We start from the raw sequence: 21,815 nt of genomic DNA on the forward strand, positions 1-21,815 counted from the left end.
TATCTTTAAATAATAAATTATATGTAACATCATATTATTTCCATCATTTTATTAATATAATCATAATAATACAATATCTATTATTTATTGTAAATTTATAAAAATATTAATGAATAATCTTTAATATAAGTAATAATATGATGGTATATATACTAATATTTTTAATTAAAAACTTTTGAAAATAAATTTAACAATCATATTTTACTAATTATAAAAACATAATATTCCAATAAGGTGGTATAGAGAGATATTCGACGTAAATAGTATATATTAAAGAAATAATTCTTTATATATCGAGATAAATGTATATAAGATATATTTATTTTAATTTTTGTAATTCTAAGTTACAGAAATTTATACTATTAAATATTAAAATAATATTTAAATAAATAAATTTTTCTCAAAAACATGATATGAATTTTAAGTTCAATACATATTTTCCTGATTTTTACATTTACAGTGATATTATAAGTAACTTAACTAAGAGAGTAATTTACTAGGAAAATGCAACTATATATATATATGAACATATCTAGTTGAATATGTTAGGTAAAAATTCCTTACATTAATTATGAAGAAACCATTTAATAAATAATATATTTTTAAGAATGTTAAATGATGAAATTGTATTCGTTCTTACATGTAATATCTTGCCATATGTATTTTAGGGAAAATATTAAATTTATGATATGTAATTATAATTTGTATCATTTTAATATAAGAACAAATTTAAAAATATTATAATTACTTTTTTATTATTATATAAAATTATCTATTGTGCTGATTACGTAACATATATAAGTGTTTCCTTTACATAAGTATAATTATGTTATAATAAATTGTACTTTATAAAATTGTAAAAATGATTCCTAGTAAATAATAAATTTTTACATTTTAGAATCTTTAATAAATCTTATGAAAATTATGAATATATTATGTATTTTTATATATAATATATAAATAAATATGCTTTTATAATGTTTTTTATTCCCCCATTTTGAATATTCTAAGACTGAAGACGTGTATTAAAATGTCCAGTGTACTACAGGTTTATAACTTTTTAAATTGAGAATTATGCATATTCAGTGGAATATTTTTTATCTCATGAACTACGTTAATAAAATAAATCTAATAAATAAGGCTTTTCTAATTATGTAAAATTTTTTTTTTTTTTTTTTTTTTATTTACTCTAAGGAAAATTTTATACAATCGCTACCATCCAAAATTTATTATAGACAAAATTTTGAGACAAAAGTCAATTATTGCTTATCGTATGAAGATGAAGAAAAATTTCTAAAAAAAAGAAATGAGATATATAATAATGGAAAAATTAAAAGTATTGCAGATAAGCTTATGAGTCCTTTGTGTTATGTGGCTTTTACTAATGAAGGAGATGAATGTAATAAGCAATATCATAATTTGTACTATTGGTTAGGAAATGAATTATTTAATAAATTAGAGGAAGATTCATTTTCAAAAGTTATTGGAATACTTGAGGATGTTTCAAATGTTTTCTCTGGGGGTGGTAGATGCAAGTGTAAATTTTTTAAAAATATTAATAAGGAGAAGTTTGAAAAAATGAAGATTGTTTTTGATTACTGTAAAGATCACGAGAAGATTGAAAAAACCTTGGAACTGTATAAGAAAACATGTGATAGTAAATTTAATGATTATCTTGTTAAAGCTAATAGTGCTTATAATGAAATATATAATTGTACAGAAAATAATTCTGAACCATATTGTTATGAACTTAAAAATCATGTTACTAATTGCCTTAATAAAAAGCTATCTTCTTTGAAGTGTGAAATAAAGGAAGTTTCCACAGAAGACAAAGCTTCAAGCCAATATAATACTGATTATATTGACCCAGAATATGTAAGATATGCATCTATTTTTAGTTCATCTCAAATTTTCCTGTACTTCGTTCTACCCTTTATTGGTATTTTGTTAATTGGTTTCCTTCTATATAAAGTAATTATTAATATAAAATATAAATTTAAATATTCTAATTTTCTACTATTTGTATTTTTTTAATAGATATATAAATGGAAATAACTATGAAATAATTATTATATAATCATCTTATATATATCATTTAAATAATAGTTTACTCCAGTTTGGTCATGGATACAAGCTCGAGTATTAAAGAAAAAATCAATTAGACGTAATTTTAATGATATGGATAAACTAGAATTAACAGAATATACATATGAAAAAAGAAAATCAAATGTAAGTAGAAGACAATTAAATGTAGGATATTATGCTACATGAGTAATCTTTTACGAAAAGAAAAGAATATATTGAATTTATATTAAGAATAATAATTTTAGCAAGAATACATGTCCACATAATCTTCTATTTAAAAAGCAAAAAAAAAAAAAAAAAAAAAGAAAACAAATACATAAAATAGAAAGTATATACCGATAGACATTAAATTATGATATACAACTGATATTGCAATTTAACTTAATAAGAATACCTCATTGATATATTATCATTGTAAAAAAGATTATTAATTAAAATATATAGAGAACTACAAATAACCAAAAATATGGTATATTAAATTAGAAATTTCCGAATGTTTTGTTTTTCTAATTTATATATCATTAGTCAAATTGGAGCTAAAACTGAATTATAATATTGGAATTTTTGGAGTTTATACAAATTAAATATTTTTTACATATAGAAATTTAGTTGAAACTCATAATTTAAAGTAGCACAAAGCATATAGGGATAGTTCATTATATGAAAAAGTACATTGTAAATAATTGTTATTAATACATGAGAAAAATGTATCATGCGAAACATATTATATATTATATACCAATAGAAGTATAAATAGTAAACAATAAAATGAGGGATTATATATATTGTAAATTCTTCTATAAATAATATTAATATTGAAAATAGAAATAATTTCCGTGGATGAATTACTTTAAACATCTTTTTATATAAATATGTAAATATATGTTTTTATTTAGCTCTTAATAATAATGAAAGAAGTCAAATGGGAAAAAAGATAAATATAATTTTAGTCTTTTTTATTATAAATACTTCTATAAATAAGTAGTTCATCTACAATATATATTTAAAATTTTTATAATAAGAAAAATTGCTATACAACAATAGAAGAAATTGTGATAATTAAAAATATTTTATAAAACACCTTAGAAAAATGAGATTTGAGAATTTCATTGATAAAAATATTATTCCTAAATACAACACCGTAGATAAAGCTAATGCATAGAGTTACCAGTAATTAATGAAGTTTTTTTTTGTGTGATGTATAAAAGATATCCTACATAAAATAGTATATTATATAAAAATTATTAAGAATATTGTGTTATTTTTGTAATTTTATATTATATATATATTATTTCTTAAAAATATATAGTATATAGTCAAAATATAAATACACAACGAAACATATTTTGTATATTTATATAATGTATTATTAAATTCGTTGAAAAAATATTAAAACGAAAAACATAATATTATAAAGAATAATATGTATAAGAGCTATAATAAAAAAATAGTATAATTTAAACAAAGCGATGAGTTATTTAACTATCTATGGATGAGAGAAATAAAATGATAGTATAATTATTTTACAATTATATACAAAATTGTTGAAGTTTAAAATATATACTATCATAGGAAATATATAATGTAACATTAAAATATTAATGATACATAAAAATAACAAATGAAAAAATTATATTATACATAAATCTAATAATATATATAAATAAAATATATTAAATTTAACATAAATTCTGTAGTAAAAATAGTACGTAAAAGTAACAAGAGAAATAAAAATAGAGAAATAATAAAAGAATGTTCAATAAATATATACATCTTAGGCCTACAATTTGTTTTAATTTTTTTTAATAATTTATTTATTATAAAAGTAATTTTTTTAGGAAAGATCCTATACATTATATTTAGATGGTTAAAATCATATATTTAATATATAATATTTTTATAATTATCCCTGAAACTAAATGTAACAAGGGGAAAGGAATTAAAACTTATGAATACAAGAATTTCTTCTTTCAAAGTTATATTTTATAAAATATCAAACTTTTTTCATTTATATTGGTTGCATAAAAGTTACAATTTAATATATTATTTCGGGAGCATTTATGTTTAAATCCCGAATGCCATATATTAATGTCCTTAACATTTTAAATAAAAATGTCCATACATAAAATAATTTCCCAAGTTTTACAATATTTTTTATATTTAAAATTTCGTATTTTTAATTTACATTAAATTATAGTGCAAATTATTCTATATGATATTATGCTATTATAAATATTATATATTCCATTATGTTTTAATTAAAATATTAAACTATATTTTAAGTGAAAGTATTAATAATATATGAATTATATATATGATTTTTGATTAAATTTAGATACGATATTTTTACGTGATATTTAATTTTCTTATAAATGCTATTTTCTAAACACAAATTAACCTAAACGTTTATGGATAATATTTTTATTGTAATAATGCGATTTGTATATATAAAAATGTGTTTCCTAGAATTTAAATAAGCTTATATATTCAACTTTTTTTTGCAAAAATATAATTCAAGCTAGAAAAAGTAAGATAAATATATGGATAAATGAAAGTAAAAAAGTCCACTACATTGCAAAGAAAAATTTTAGTATATTTCTTAATACTTTTTCTTTTTTTTTGTTATTAATAAACGTTATAACAATTTATTTAATTATATTCTTTTCTGTAAAAGGTATATATGTGCGTATAAAATAATTTAGTTTATGTTTTCATATACTCGTAAGAAATTTCAGAAATATTAGTATAAACATAATATGCAGTAATAATATATGTAAAAGATCATTAATTTTTACTAATAAAATATATCACGAATAAATTAAGCGATGACTACATTAATGATAATATCAGTGAAGTTAAAGAATTTTTGATTTAATTTAGTTTTAAAGAAATTATTTGAATTTCTATGAATAAATAGACAACAAAAAAGATATTTATTTTTATGCGTGAAAAGATTAATAAAATGCATTACTTAACCAAGATTATTATGGTTTCAACACATTTTATGCATGTATTATACCATGTTTTTTTGTTTATTACATTTTATCTAAATATATTTGTTTAATTATAAAAAAAAAAAGTAATTTGTGTGTGTAAAAACATGTTGTTTACAAATAGCCACGTAAACTAAATCTAATGAAAAATTATAAATTTCAGTGATTATTATAAAAATATAAAAAATAATTTAATATTATATTTTTTAAAACTATATATCTTTATAAATTATGTATTGTTTAACAGATTTTCTCTTCAAATATACTAAAAACCATAAGAAAAAGCATGTGTTATATTTAGTAAAACAGGGAAAATTTCGGAAAATATATATAATTTGAATTTATTAATATTTTTTTTTTATTGTTATATATACTAATATATTTTTTATCAATAATGTGTTCTTTTTCATAAATACATTATTTATATAATTAGAATAATTACTAGGAAAACTTAAAAATACTAATAATACTAGAAATACCTAGAATAATAATATATATCTATATTTTATACATGGTATGTTGTAAATAAATTCAAAACTTTCAACAAAAAAAAAAAGCTTGGTAAATTACTTTAATATGCAATTGAATTATACATTGTGAATATACATGAATTGATTGAAACTGTGTAATTTTACTTGAAGTTAATTTTTTATAGATAATGATAATTATATAATTTTATAGAATCCTTTTTCATATATATTTTTTTTTTTGGATTAGGTTTTAATATATGTATATGTATATTAATTTTATAAGAAACATATTAATAAAAATAAAAGAGGTATTTTTATATTGTTGGAAGTGTATAACTTAATGTTAATTTTTTCTTTATCGTACATATTAGAATTGTAGAGATTTATAACATGGAACAAAGTATTAAGTTTATCTTTTTTATTAAAATTTCAATGCTTATTCTTTTAAATTGGATATATCATTTTTACAGTGACATGGTAATTTAATCATTTTTGGAAGAATTTGTATTATTCATATCTTTATTATTTATTATTATTAATTATTTTTTTCTAGAATGCAATTTTTTATCAATTTATATATAAAATATTTACATTTTATTTTTTAGAGTAGGCATAACAAGTTCTTGGTTGAGAAGTATGGTTTTTTAAAAAATTAGATAAACGAATTTATCGATTATTAGTATTAAGTGAAAATTGTATTTTGCAAATGCTGGAGATTTAGAATTAAAGATACCACGTAATAAAAAAAAAGGAACGAAAAATTACTTACAATAGATAATGAAAAATGGGACAAGGAAAAAAAGGAAAAATTATATAGAAGCTTATTATATAAGGAAAAATTAATAAAGAGTCTTATGAAAAATAAATGTTCCATGTTAAATAAATCATATAACTATTATGAAAAAAAAATAATGAATGAAGTAAATGATAGAACTTTTTTTATATAAATGATGTAAATTAATAATAAGTATTATAAAAAATTAAAACGTAAAAAATACAGATTACGACTTTGCTTACTTTCAATATTGTTCATAGTAGTATTAATTTTATCTAAAGTAGATTTATCATTAGGGGAATTTAAAAGGACTGGTAATTTTTTAAATGAATTATGAGTTTTATTAGGATATAATAATGGAATACCATCCGAAACTAGTACATCTTCTCCGGAAGGTTTGCATGCTTTTTTTTCATCTACATGTCAATTGAAGAATTTTATAGGAATCAAGGTGTTTGGTATGATAATGTATTGTTAACCTATCTTAATATTGGGTATTACACTAATTCAAATAATTTTTTTCTATTATAAAAATGTTATAAAACGTAAAAAAATTAGATTCTTAGAAGAGTACCATGAGTGGTAAGGAATATGTTCATTTATGTAAATAATTTTTTAATGTTATGCACTACATGCAAAATCTTTAATAACATATTATATATAATAATAATTTTTTAAATTTTATATATGAATCTACATATGTGTTATTATATTTATAATTTAAGTGTAAAAAGGATATGTTTATATTTTTTTGTTGATGTGAATTTTTGAAAGTGTTTTAATTTTTAATTTAATGTGTTCTTTCTTGTGAATTAATTATTTTGGCTTAATATAAATATATATATATATATATATATATTTTTCTGTTTATATAAAAATTTCAACGAAAAATAAATATTTGTACGCTAAGCTAAATACGTAAAATCACAATTAATATTATTTTATTTGAAAACATTTGTTAATTTATATTTTTACTATATATATTAGTGTTTTATATTTTTTATCATTATATAGTATAAAATTAATATTTTTTAAGGTTATTATGAAAAAGAATTATTACTTTTAAATTAACAAATAACGCGTCTTATTTTGTACATAACGAAAGAAAATGATTATATTTAATGTATTAATATTTTTTTTTTTTTTTAATTATAATATAACATCTTAAACGTTTTTTTCTTTGTTAATTTCTCAATATATTCACCGAAAAAATAATATTTAAAAAAAAAAAAAATAGAATATGATAAAATAAAATTTAGGATTTTTACATGAATTTTTTGTGAATGTTATAATATTATAATCGTCATTATTTGGTTTACCCCACATATTTAGCAGAAATAATTGAGAAGAAAACTTTTATTAACGCATATATTATTAATAATAGAATTTTTATTTATTGTATTCATTGTTTTATGTGTAGCTGTAAAATTATTTAACTGCAAATACATTTTTGTAAGAGACCAAACAACAACTAATATATTAGCTTTAGAATTGTCAATGCAAAAGTTTCCTAAATAATATATCATGGTAAATAATATGGTTACACTTTCTTTTTTATAATTTACCTATAATAACCAGTATATTATTATTATAAGTAAATTTATAGTATTTGCAATATTTTTGAATTATACAATAGGATGAAATATTCATATACTAATTTTACTGTTCTCTTATTTTTTATTTTTGTAATATATTAATAACGCTTCTAATATATATATGTAGATAAAAAATGAAAAAATTAAAGTGAATAATTTAAAAAATTTCCATTTAGAAATAATGGTACAAATTAAATTTAATTAAGAATTATATTTTTTAAAAATATGACACAAAGGTAAAGAATAAGTTTTTATTTACTTTTTAAATATATATAATTTTCCGTACATTGAATGGTACGTTATAAATTGAACATTCTAGATATATTATAAACCATATGGTAATGTTACTTTTTATATGATTACTGAAAAGTGTGTTATATTTTACAAAACTAAAAAAGTTGTAAATTGTATTGGACATTTCGTTAATTATTACAATTATTGTACAGTTGTAATAATTAATATTTTTTAAAGTAAATAACATGTTTTTCGAAAGTATAATATCTCAGATATTACAATTAATAGTGGTAAAACATTAGTCACACTAGAAATTATTATCCTAATATATAAAATATAGAAATAGATCTATATTTTATATGTTTTAGGCTGTTAGTTAAATGAATATTTCTTAATATTAATATATTTTGTATATTTTTTCATTATATTGAAATGTTTCTATGAAAAAACATGTAATCACTGGACTATATTAAATAAATAACTTATATATTTTGAATATTTATGAATGTATTAAAATTATAGTGCTTTATTTAAAGTTATTTTCTTATACATAATGTAAATATTAATAATTTATAATATTTTATTAAAGGAATTTAATTTTGATTCGAACTGTCAAATGAATTTCATATATAAACATATATATTATTATCTTTTTATGAAGAAATAATATACAAAAATTGAAAATATATATGTAATACTATTTTACGTTGAATATATTATACTTATTATAGATGTAATTCTTTCTGAATATATAAAAAATTTTGGAAAACTTTATGATGGAACAAAAAATTATATTCTTATTTATTAAAATTACTACATTTATCTTGTTATATTGGATATGTCACATTACAATAACATGGGTATTATAATATTATCCAAAGACATTTGTATTATTAATATTGTAATTATTTATTTTCATTAATGATTCTTTTAGTTTGAGAATATTTTTGTATTTAAGTAAGAAATATTTTCATTTCTTCTTCTTTTTAGAGCTCGTTAAATAATAATTTAAATGAAGAATACAATCTTTGTAAAATATTAAATACAAGAAATAATCGATTATTAGCAAAATGTAAACAGGATAAAGATTGAATTATTGAAAATTTTAAAGAAGTAATGCCAAACAATAAAGTGAAAAAATAAAAATATATATCTAACAATAAAAAATGATCCAAAAAAAAAATACAAACCTTCATCTACAAATTCATTATATATTGAGGAATACGGTAAGATTATTGAAAAAACTATGTGTTATAACTAAAACAAAAAAATGTTACGATTATGAAAAAAAAATATTTAAAGAACTTGATTATGAGGATTACGTTAAAAACGTGAACATAATTGATGATAAAAAATATAAAAAAGTAGTACGTAGAAAACATAGAATAAAAATTGCTTTACTTTTGTTATTTTCCTTTGTACTGATACCACCCATGTTAGATCTTTCATTAGAGAAAATTGCAGAGGGTGAGTTTTTGGGTCTATTAAACTTATTATATTCAACTTCATCTGGTGAACATATATTTGTGTGTGGGGTAGAGGGGCTTCTGATGATATTGATAAACATAAGTGGATGTAATTAAGAAAAAATACATAAATCATTTATTTTCTTTTATAGCGTAACTTTTCTTATATTTGTTGTCATATTTATAATCGTGATTGTTTATTATTATAAAAAAGTTATAAAATATGAAAATATTAAGTTCAGAAATAATTAAATAAAAAGTAATATATATATTTCTGTAAAGATAAATTTAACATATGTACATATATCTTTAGTGATATAATTAAGAACTATAACAATAACTATTTATATGTTATGAATACACCTAAATATATCAGTGTTTTTATAAGGAGACAAAAAAAAAGTATGTCTTTAGTTCTTTTGTTAATTTGAATTTTTTATTGTTTGAATAATTTTAAATTTGGAATTTAAGGAATTACTTCAGCTTAACTAAAATTTTTGTTTCTATATATACGTATTCATGTTAAAGTAGATTTCACAAATAATATATATATATATATATATATATTAAAACTAATATATAATGGAAAAATTCATATAATTTTATTGGAGTGTGTCATTTTATATTTGCTAATAATTTTCTTTTTTTTCGATAAAGTCTAATATGATGATATTTCTAGGTTATTTTAGAAAATGCATTATTGTTGTTAACCATAAATATACCTTTTTTTGCATTCAGTGTATATATATGAATAATTCTCGTTACATGGAAACGTATATATATATTTTTTTCACCAAAAGGAGAATATCAATATTTATTCTTTAAAATTTGTATTATGCGAAATATTTTATAAAATTTATTGGTTGTAAAAATCTTTTTAAAAGACTTGATTTTTTACATAGTATAAATGTGAAAATGTAAATATATCGTGAAATATTGTGCTTTTTTATTTATTATTTAGATATAATTACTTACAGAAGTTAACATTTTAAATCATTACAATTAAGGGAAATGTTTAAACCAACAGTTATACTATTTTTGTGCCTAATTGTAGTTTTTACTAAATGATTAACAAATTATATGTATTTGTGTTATATTGAGAATTTGTATTTAAATAATCTATATATTTTGTTTATTTTTTATACCATTTAAATATTAAATTAAAGGACAATAATTAAGAACATATTAAAGTATAATCTGCTGTATTTCTTTCTAAATAAGTTTTATTTAGGATTAAACAATGGAAAGTTTATATATCATTTCTTAATATGCTACGTGATTTTATTTTCATATTGTAATAATAGTTACTTTAGATATTATGCATATTATAATTCATGATATTTGACACAAATATCGATTTTAAAAAAAGTAAAATAATTATATTATTAATTATATATATTACTTGTTTTGTTTTTTAATATTTTTTTTTTATTTCTTTTTTAATAGGTTTTTGGATTGTATTACCCTATAGCAATATTAAAATAGTGATTTTGCACTTATTTTATTATCTACTAAACAAGTACATTATCTGATATAAATTACAAGAATTATTAAAATGTCATTATGAATTAAATTATTTTTAGGTTATTTTAATTTTTTATTAATATTTATAAATATCCTAAGTTTTTTCATTTTTCAATATATTTATTCAATAAATTATCTAAATAATAACTATTTTGAGATATTTCTCTTATATTACTTTTAATATTTTTTATTTTATAAAGTATTGAATAGGAAACTTGATATAATGGTATATTTATATACTTTTAATGTAGTACTGGTATATGGATAAATATTTAATGAAATATTTATGAATGTATATCATGGGTTACATATTCCTCATTTAGTATTGAAAAGAAATATATGCTATATTAAAGATATACTAGAAACCGAAAAATTAATAAATTTTTTTTATTGATAATAAATTTTATGTTTTATTTTTATATATAATATATATCTATACAAATGATTTTATGTCAGGATATCTAATAATTATAATATGGAAGCTATGTTATTTTTATTAAATTGTGTAAAAATATATATAACACATCTATTGAGGAAAAAAGAATTGCATAATAAGTAACAATATGAAATTAAAAAATTATTTTTTTATATAAGATTAGAATAAATGTCAATATAATATATTTATTAAAAGAAGTTATATCGTTAAGTTCGATGGTATTTTATTAGTATATTTCTTAAGCTCAACAAAAGATGTGAACATAATTTTATGTACACTTTTGTTGAATTATCTCGTAGAAAATTAACAATAAATATTGTATATATTTATTTAAAATATATCCATACATACACAAAAGAGTTTTATACAAAATATAATATATTTAAAATTGGTAAAGGAATTGAATTAGGGGGTAAATTAGTTTTTTTAATAAATTAGCTTTATTTTATTAATATATTTTTTTAATGGAACATTTTTTTATATTAAAATAAGACGTTTTTTTCGTTATTTATTATTTATTTATTTTTATAATAAAAGCGTACACTTACTTAAACCACTTCTACTGTATATCAATTTATTCTTTTATACCTGTGATATGTAACTAATGAGGCAATTAGATGATTATAAATCTTTGTACACATAATATATAAAAGTATGATCATAAAAAATAGAGCATTATTACGTGATATATAAAATTATAAAAATAGCTTCGTATGATAAGAATTTTATTTACATTTTAATAATACATAAAAATGTAGTATACAATAAAATTTCATTAACGTATAATTTCCGTATCTTTTAAAATAGTTCATTACATATAAAAAGTATATGCATATCTTTTATATTTATTAATATTAATTTTAAATAATAACACATTTTATACCTTATGAATAATATTATATATAATGATCTCCAAATATAGTGGTTTTTTTAACAGTTACATAAAAACATATTATAATATTTTCCATCTCAATTATATCTGAATATATGTACTTAAACTAAATATAAACATAAACATAAAATGTAGGTGATAAAAATAAACTGTTTTTTGTTTTAATATATCATTTTACAACAAGATCAATCATTATCAATAATGTGCCATATAAACAAGATATGTCAAAATTTTCTTAAATATATAAAAATGGAGGATTTTCTAAACATATTAGTCTATCAATATAATATATTATTCTTTAATCTGTGAAATTTATGTTTATATTACTAATAATAAACAATTTATGTTTAAAAATAAATCAACAATATTATAATAATCATTATAAAAAGAAAATATTCTTACTATTCTTCTCCGGAACTTCATTCCATTAAAAAATTTTTTTTAACTTAAATATTAATTAATTTGGTGATTATCATTTATTACAGTACAACATAATTAATGTAATAAATTAAAATAGTAAAATATTATAAAAATAATTATATATTAAATAATTATTATATGATAACAATGATTATATATTAAGGTATAATTTAAAAAATTCAAAGCACGAGTATTCCTGTAAAATTAACTAAATATTCTTACATGAGAAGAACATTTTTTTTTAATAATTTAAGGAAATTACATAACTATCAAAATAATTAAAATATTTTATTAAAGTTATGTAATTTCCGTAAAGTAGCATTATTTAATTTTGCATAATCTGACGAATGACAAAAATACTCCCCTTAAGTAGTAAAATTTTTAATGCTTCCGTTTGAACAAAATATATAACATAAAAAATATATATTATAAATGAAAATTATGGTATAAAATCTTTTATAAAACTATATATTATTTGTTTTTTATTCACGGAAAAATTAAGTGATAAATATTTATTTATTTCTTCGTTGCAATTGGAAGTTTATTCAGAAAACTTTCATTTATACGTAATTATAACTTGTTTGTAACCAAAAAATACAAAAAAATAAAAAAATTAAGAATTACATTTGTATATTAAAATAAAAATCCATATTAATAAATAATATTAGCTGTAAGAAAATAAAATAAAATATACCTTATCTGTTATTCATAAAAAAAATTGCAATGAAAAATTAATATATATAATTTGTAATAATTTTTTTATGTACAATAGTTTTATTATAAATGATGGTTTTCTTCTGGCGAAATTATAAAATTTTATATGATAACTATTTTAAAATTGTTTACAGCAAAGACAAATATCTAGGAAGGTAGGAAAATAATCGTTAACATTTTCTTAATTTATTTATATAATTAATTATATTTTAGTTCATTTATCATTATTAATATAAAAAGGCATAATAATCGTTAACTAGCATCTATAAATTTTATTAAATAGTAATATTATCTTTCCATATTATTTTAGTATATACGAAAAATAAAGTAGATATTTTAATTATATTTCCCAAGCTTAACATAAATAGATTACATAAATTAATTTACAGTTAAATTTGTAACAATATTTTTATTATTCTGGATAAATAAAAATATTTCTCTCCTTATTATTAAGTAAATTAACATTTTTAATTTTTTCATAAAAGGGTTTTATAAAAAAAAATAATCTGATTATTTTATTTATAAATTAATTAATGCATAACAAAATTTTTATTAAGGATAGTCTAATATATTTTAAATAATAAAATGTTGACCAATGACTTAAATTGACATTAATAAAGTAGAAAATTCTATATTCTTTTTATATAGTCTATATAAAAAATAATAGAATTTAATTAAAATGTATAAATTATAAGAAATATTTTTTATCATATTAAAAAACCCTTGTTTGTTACATTTCATATGTACTTTATAGAAATATCTCTACATCATTTACTTATTTTTTATTTTTGTAACTTGAACATAGTTAAGGAAGATAATGAGAGCACCTGTGATTGTATTTCCTAAATTAGGATAAAATATATAATTTTAATAGAATGATAATATGTATAATAATGAAATAAGTATTGCATAGGAGGTAAATTTTTAATATAACTTGGTATCCGTAATTAGGACAATGTAAATATTTAAAAGTACAAAATATCATTCAAAAAAATATCATTAAACGGTAAATTTTTATTTATGTATACTAAAAATGATATTTACTATTATAAAAAAACATTATAATAATTTTTCATTATGTATTTATATAAATCATAAAGTTGTGATATATTATATTATTCCTTATTTACTGTTTAATATTATATAGTATCAGTGTTTAAGGTATTTAGTTTTTATTTAATATTATTAAATCCAAAAAAAAAAAATAACATTATAATTTTTTTTATAAAATATTTTAGTTATTTTACAATATGGAACATATAAACGGACATAATTAATTATTAAAAAAAAAAATTCTTAGAAAGCCCGATATTTAAATAAATATATATTCGTATATTTATAGTTTTTATTTTTTATTCTAGTACATACATCTTAAAATTGAAGGGAAACTATGGAAATGGAAGGAGATGAAAGGGTTTTTGTATATTTTCGTGTTTCATAGAAATAACAGTTTGTGCAACTTTATTGTAATATTATTTTTAACATAAATTATTAGCAAATATATTTTTTATAAGAACAACAGTTTTTATTTAATACATTTTATTTATTCGATTTTCAGGATGAAATTTTAAAAAGGCTACCTTCTTATGAGGCATATAGTAAATTTAATTCAGATGAAAATCTGACTGAAAACAGTATTTGTAAGGAAGAAAATTATACAAAATGCGTTGACAAAGTTGCTTGTACAAACCTTTGTAAAAAAATTGAAAGAAATTTTAAATATTTATCAGAAATAAGTAAATCAAAGGATTATAATAGCCATTGTTTAAATCACACATATTGGGTAAATGAAGAAATAAGGAATTTGTTTAAATCAAGTTCAAGTAATAATATAGGAGATGTTGTTAAAGAATTTGTTAGGTTAGGATCTTTTCTTAGTACCGATTATAGGATAAATAATTGTAATTACTTTGTTCATGAAAGCTTAGAAAAACTGAATAATAGAAAAAAAGAGAAATATTTATATGATTATTTTACAAATTATAGTTTTATTAAAAATAAAAATACTTGTACGGATGTTAGTATAAATAAATATAAAAGTTACATTAATGCTATCAGTAAATTATACGAAGATAAAAAAAAAAGTTGTTGTTGGAATAATTCATCGTTGTGCCCACGTTATTTCTTGAAATGCGATGATGAGTATAATCCTAATAATCTCCTATCTGCATTAGGATCTACAGGTGTGGAAAATTGTGATGGACTAGAAAGTCTTAGAAAAACTAAAACAGTTGAAAATGAATTGCATTCTAAATTTTTCGAAGAAGAATTTTTGGACTCAATTCTTTTTACTACTTGTAATATTAATAAAGAAAGCAGAAATTTATCATGTGGTTTAGTTTCAGCATCTTACTTGACACGAAATATGAATGTCGTTGAAAACAGTGAAGAACAACGGAATAATGAAAGATATTCAGGAGGTAAAAAGGCAGAATACAGTGTAAATCAAGAAGTGGTTGAGCAACATAAAGAAATTAGGAAAAAAGCAGGACTTATTAGTTTAGAAAAAAAAAATAACATGATTTCCCCCCAAAAAGGAAAACAGATAGATCTTAGATGGAAATTAGACGCAGAGGGAAAACTGCATTGTCCTACTAAGAAATCGAAGGGAGATACGTTAGAACTTTGCAGGTATGTAGAAGAACTGGTTAAGCAAGATATTCTTATGAAAGAAGAAAATTCTAGAGTTTATCGATTAAAGGAGGGAAAAACATGGCCAACGCAAGCATTAAATATATTTGTTAAAAGAATTGGTGAAAATGAATCAGCGGAACGTTATTCAGGACGTATACAAGTTTTAAACTCTAATCAAATAACATTTTCTGATGATAAAAATTCATTTGATCAAGAAAATATTGGAAAATATACAGAATCTAATATATTACAAAATACTTTTGTTCGTATTTCCATTGTAACTGCTTTAGTAATGGGAATAATTTTTGTTTTATTTTTTTATGTTAAAGTAAATACAAAATTTCGTTTTATATTATTAGTACATTATAAGTTTCTATTAATAATATATTTATTTTAAAATTTTGCAATTGTATTTTAATCATATTTTATATGTTTTACATCTTTAATTTGTTCATTAGTTTACTCCCTTTGGATCATGTATATGTAAAGCTAGAAAAAGGAAAAAAAGATATAGGAATAATTTCTCTGAATTAAGTACTCAAAGATTCCCAAGGAGATTCATAAAACGTACATATAGGAATTCTGAAAGGAGGAGATTTAGTGTAGTAAATATACAAGAATGAACATCATTTCCTTGGTGTTATATATACTATTAAATGATTAAGTTTAAAGATATTAAAAACATACAAAATTGAGATAAATATACATTTTTATTAATTATCCATAATTACAAAAAGCAAGAAATAAATAGGTACAATTAAAATATAATCATTTTTTTTTTTAACTTTTTTTATTTATTTGAATGTATTTTTTTATATATTTTTTAATATTATTATTAGTTTAATTTTTATTATAATACTTTTTTTTCATATAACTATTTTATATAAATTACTATAATTTTGGAATACACTATTAATATTGGTTTGATATAAAAAAATATATTTGATTGTGATATTAAGTAATAATTTAAGGCTTGAGTACACCGTGTGTTTTAATAATATATTGGCAGATTATTTTTATTCATTTTAATCTTACGCAAAATGTAGTCTAATTAATTCATTTTATGATTAGTTGAAGCATCAAATATAAGAAACACATTATAGTTATATTTAATATACAAATAAATTTAAATTCATAGATATAATTAATAAACTTAGAACAATTAAATTAGCAAATAAAATTGTAGCTCTATTAACGTCTCAAAATATAATCATGATGTAACTCAAAAAATAATATTACTTATATTCATTTTAAAAAAAAAAAATATATAAAAAGTTAACATTAAGGATTAAGTTATAATCTGTATAACAAAGTTTTTAATTTCTAACAATATATATATATTCTTATATTAGTTTTTGGGTAAAATGATAATGCATCCGGAAAACACTACATTTATAAATATAAAATGAAGTTAATGAATATTTTGTACGCTGTAACTGATAAAACATATATTAAACATTTAGTTAATTGAAGTTTAATATTAATTATGTTAAGGAGATGTTTCACTAGTACGATATATATTTTTGTTAGAAGAATATATTATAAATATATATGAAAAAAATTATTAAAAAAGATTTATTACTAAACAAATTAATTTAGTTATTTGCGTTAATAAAAACTCATTAAAAAATAACAAGTATTATATGTGAAACTTATATTAAGCATCCTTAAACGATTATATATTACTATTGTTAGTTAATATAATTATAGATAGTATTTTAGCTGCTGTTCAACGAACAATTTTCACGTAAAAATATATTTATTATTCAATAATTCAATATTAAAAAAAAAATTTAATTATATGTTATAGAATTAATATATATAAAGTAAAAAAAAAAAAAAGTTCAAGAAAAAATTGAATGTGAACCTTTAGAAGATATATTATACAAATAAATATGTATCTATAACAATTGGAAAATAAAATTTTTTGTGTCATTGATATATATAAATATTTTAACAGATCTTATAATCTAATAAATAAAAATATAATTTTGTTTAACTTATATGTTGTACATTCAATTTTTAGTATTTTAAAAACATTAACTAAAAACTATTACTTTAATTTATTTTCTCATTTTTTATATTATATTTTTTTTTTTTTTTTTTTAATCTATAATTTATTTATTTATTATATTTATAATAAGGAGTTTTATATTAATTATTCCAATGTTACATTGTTACTTTATAAAATTAATTAAACATTTTGAAAAATATTATTTAAGTATAGTTAATTATAATATTAATATGAATTATTTTTTTTAATTAAATTAAAATTTACTAATAATAAAAACTATATATTTTATGCTTCCAACAATACTAGTAAATATATTATTAAATAATCTTATTAGCATTAAGAAAACTTTTAGTAATAGAAGAAACGAAATATTTTAATTAGTTTTTATACCAGTGTCCTTGTTTTAGAATTATGGTTTCATAAAATAAATTATGTATATTATTTAAAATCTAAACCTCAATCTATCGGGAATGAAATTATGCGAGATAAATATAGCACTGCAGTAATGCTGTTGAAAGTTAAAAGAGAATTATAATTTATTTGTAAGACTATTATATATATATGTATATATATTATAATGTATTACTAATTTGAAGTTTTTTGTATTAATTTTAGTATTTTATATTAAAATTAACCTAAAAGTACTATAACTAGTAAAAACATATTTGCTTTTGCATTTAATAAACATGTGGACTTTAGTAAATATAAGATAACTAAAATATTATAATTTACTTGTAATATCTTTTATAACACAAGGAATTCTCATATAATAATTCTTACTTTTATAATTATATATAATTCTTATTATAATTATAAAAAAGGTAAATCATTAATATATATATCTATTAATTGGCATATGTAACATATATAAATTATTTGTAGATAAATTATTTATGCTCTTCGAATAAGTGTCTGTTAATTAAAATTTTTATATACATCTGAGATCTTATTATTATTTATGAACATAATTTACTTTATTGTGTATTTATTTTAATTATTAAATTATTAATATTGTTCTTCTCATAAAAAGTACAACATTGTTTTAGTAAAATAATCATTTAATTATTTATTTATTTATTTAATATTGTATATTTATAAGCATCTATATGTATGAAGTTACTAAAATGTTTAGTTAAAAAAGAAAAATAGTATATTTATTTTTTATATAACAGTAATTATGTTACACAAAATATGATAATATTTACTACTTTAAAAATAAAAATAAAGAATTCCAATTTTTATTTTACTAGAATAAAACATTTTAAATCAGTAGTCAAATAATATATTACTTTTTTTTTCTTATTTATTATATAAATATTTCTTATACATATATAATTATTTAAAAAAAATAAAAAATTTAAGTATATTTAAAAATTTTCATTTAGAATTAATTGCATAAATTATGTATAATTAAAAATTATTAATTCCATAACGTATATTGGAAAAATATAAAATTATTCTTTATTTAACTTTTAAATTTTTATTTTTAATTTTCTTCGTTATAAAATTTATTTTTTTAATATATTATAAACAAATAACGAATTTGTAAATTTACATAGTAAATGATTCAGTAAAATAAATAGTATAGCACAATAATACAACGGATTTTTGCCTTTTTTCAATATTTTTATTATTATTATATTGTTAAAATAATTAGTATTTTATTATGAATAAGAAATTTTTCTATAATATAATGTTTATTAAATTATAATTATTATTTGGAAAATATTATTAAGATTACTTACGTTTCTCTCTATAAATTTAACAATAAATTATATATATTCTGTACATTTTATATTTCATATAAACTTAATATTTAGAAGTATTCATGTATCTTTTTTTTTTTTTTTTTCATTGGAATAAAAAATAAAATTATTTACGTACAGCAATACATTAAATAATTAATTTATATATATTGGACATTTATTTATATTAGATTATACTAATGAAATGTAGTTTTTTATAAATAACATTGGGATAATAATTTTACAGCATAATTTTAAAGTTATTTTCCTTTGCATTCATTGTAAATTGCATTATATTATGTACGTATTATTAATTTTTTATGGTAAAATATTAAGAAAATAAAAATAATGTCCTTTGAAATTAAAAGAACATTATATTAATGTTAATTTTTTTCTTAATGAATATATTATATAATTAAAATATTGTATCATGAAAGAAAAATTTAAGTTACTCTTTTTTATTAAAATTTCTACGTTTTTCCTTTTAACATGGGGATATCATCTTAAGAATGAAGTGGTATAATAATAATATGGATACATGTATTATTAGTATTATTAAGGTTTTATATTTATTTATAATTTTGTTGGTATTATATTATTTATTTTACTAAATTAAGAATGCTTTCTTTGTTTTTTTAGGGTAAATATAATATATATTTAGATGAGAAATGTGATGTTGGTAGAAAATTAGGTCGAACAACTTATCGTTTACTAGCAAAATATAAAAAAGAGAACTGTTCAAGTACTGTACGGATAAATGAAATGATACCCAACAATGGAACATGCGAAAAAAAAGATACATATTATAATGAAAAAATAGTTAAAGGAAAAAATATACGGACAAATAAATATTCACTAAACAATGGAGGAGATTATAAAGTACCTAGAAGAAGCAAATCTTCTACGTGCATCGGAAGAAATTCATATGGTGGAAAAAGAACATTTGACAAAATATATTATAAAAATATACTTAGGAATGCAACGATTGCTGATTTTAACTCTTTAAAAAAAGGTATAAAAAAAAAACAATTTTGGATTTTTACTTTAATTATTTTTTATGTAGTAAATGGAATACTGCTATATTTTTTAAACAAAATACCATATTTGAAAGAAATTGTTTTTGATGTAACTTTATTTGATAAAAAACTATATTCGAGTTATGGAGGATTCTTTGTACTCTCGTTTATAGTTATAATTGTAGTTTTTTATCTGTACAAAATAACTGTAAAACAAATAAAGGTAACACATAAAAAAAGTCGTTTGAATAACACAACGTATCCTTCTTTACATAAGAGAGTAATATTTAACAAATAACATCTACAATTTCCTAGTTGATATATATTGATAACAAATATACCTATAATTACTGAAATTTCATAAATTTACTTCAGTGTACCTGATCTTTTTGATGCACAGCAATGATGACATACATATAATAACTGTTTTTTAGTTAATTTTAATGTAATAAGTTTTTCATTTTTTGTTTCAATATATTTTCTTAGCTAAACAGAGCATTTCGGTTTATATATATATATATATATATATATATATATATATATATATATATATATATATCTGTATTAACTAGATTTTTTAAACAAACATTGTATATTATTTAATACTAATGTGTAAAAGTGCAATTGTATAATAATACTTATGTTTATACCATATTATATTTATTACTATTAAAAAATCTATTAATTATTTTTTTTTGTTCTTTTCTAGTCTTAAATAATTATGTTGTATAAGTAAAAAACGCCATTATTCCTTTAAAATTATAAACAAAATACTTCTTTTTTAGTACATTATGAATTTAAT

The 21,815-nt window shown here is 18.5% G+C and overlaps 3 protein-coding genes and 2 pseudogenes across 5 annotated transcripts; all 5 read left to right on the top strand.

Moving 5' to 3' along the window:
• Positions 1–1,030: 1,030 nt before the first annotated feature.
• PmUG01_00020500 (PIR protein) lies at positions 1,031–2,271 on the top strand (the record flags this gene model as incomplete). Its single annotated transcript, XM_029006800.1, has 3 exons — positions 1,031–1,048; positions 1,195–1,971; positions 2,107–2,271. The coding sequence occupies 3 exons, from the start codon at positions 1,031–1,033 to the stop codon at positions 2,269–2,271; spliced, it is 960 nt and encodes a 319-aa protein (XP_028859280.1).
• Positions 2,272–6,102: 3,831 nt separating this feature from the next.
• Positions 6,103–6,906, top strand: PmUG01_00020600 (annotated as a pseudogene). The gene is given in 4 exon segments: positions 6,103–6,186; positions 6,201–6,242; positions 6,257–6,301; positions 6,316–6,906. Coding segments are annotated over 4 exon segments (762 nt in total).
• Positions 6,907–9,142: 2,236 nt separating this feature from the next.
• On the top strand, positions 9,143–9,870 carry PmUG01_00020700 (annotated as a pseudogene). Its single transcript is given in 2 exon segments — positions 9,143–9,313; positions 9,328–9,870. Coding segments are annotated over 2 exon segments (714 nt in total).
• Positions 9,871–14,994: 5,124 nt separating this feature from the next.
• On the top strand, positions 14,995–16,861 carry PmUG01_00020800 (PIR protein; the record flags this gene model as incomplete). The annotated part of the gene is made up of 3 exons (XM_029006811.1): positions 14,995–15,024; positions 15,163–16,566; positions 16,697–16,861. 3 exons carry the CDS (start codon positions 14,995–14,997, stop codon positions 16,859–16,861), a joined length of 1,599 nt encoding a protein of 532 aa, XP_028859281.1.
• A 3,566-nt stretch (positions 16,862–20,427) lies between these two features.
• On the top strand, positions 20,428–21,311 carry PmUG01_00020900 (Plasmodium exported protein, unknown function; the record flags this gene model as incomplete). Its single annotated transcript, XM_029006822.1, has 2 exons — positions 20,428–20,514; positions 20,637–21,311. The coding sequence occupies 2 exons, from the start codon at positions 20,428–20,430 to the stop codon at positions 21,309–21,311; spliced, it is 762 nt and encodes a 253-aa protein (XP_028859282.1).
• Positions 21,312–21,815: the final 504 nt, after the last annotated feature.

This window comes from Plasmodium malariae, assembly GCF_900090045.1.
Source record: "Plasmodium malariae genome assembly, contig: PmUG01_00_8, whole genome shotgun sequence".
Lineage (NCBI taxonomy): Eukaryota > Apicomplexa > Aconoidasida > Haemosporida > Plasmodiidae > Plasmodium > Plasmodium malariae.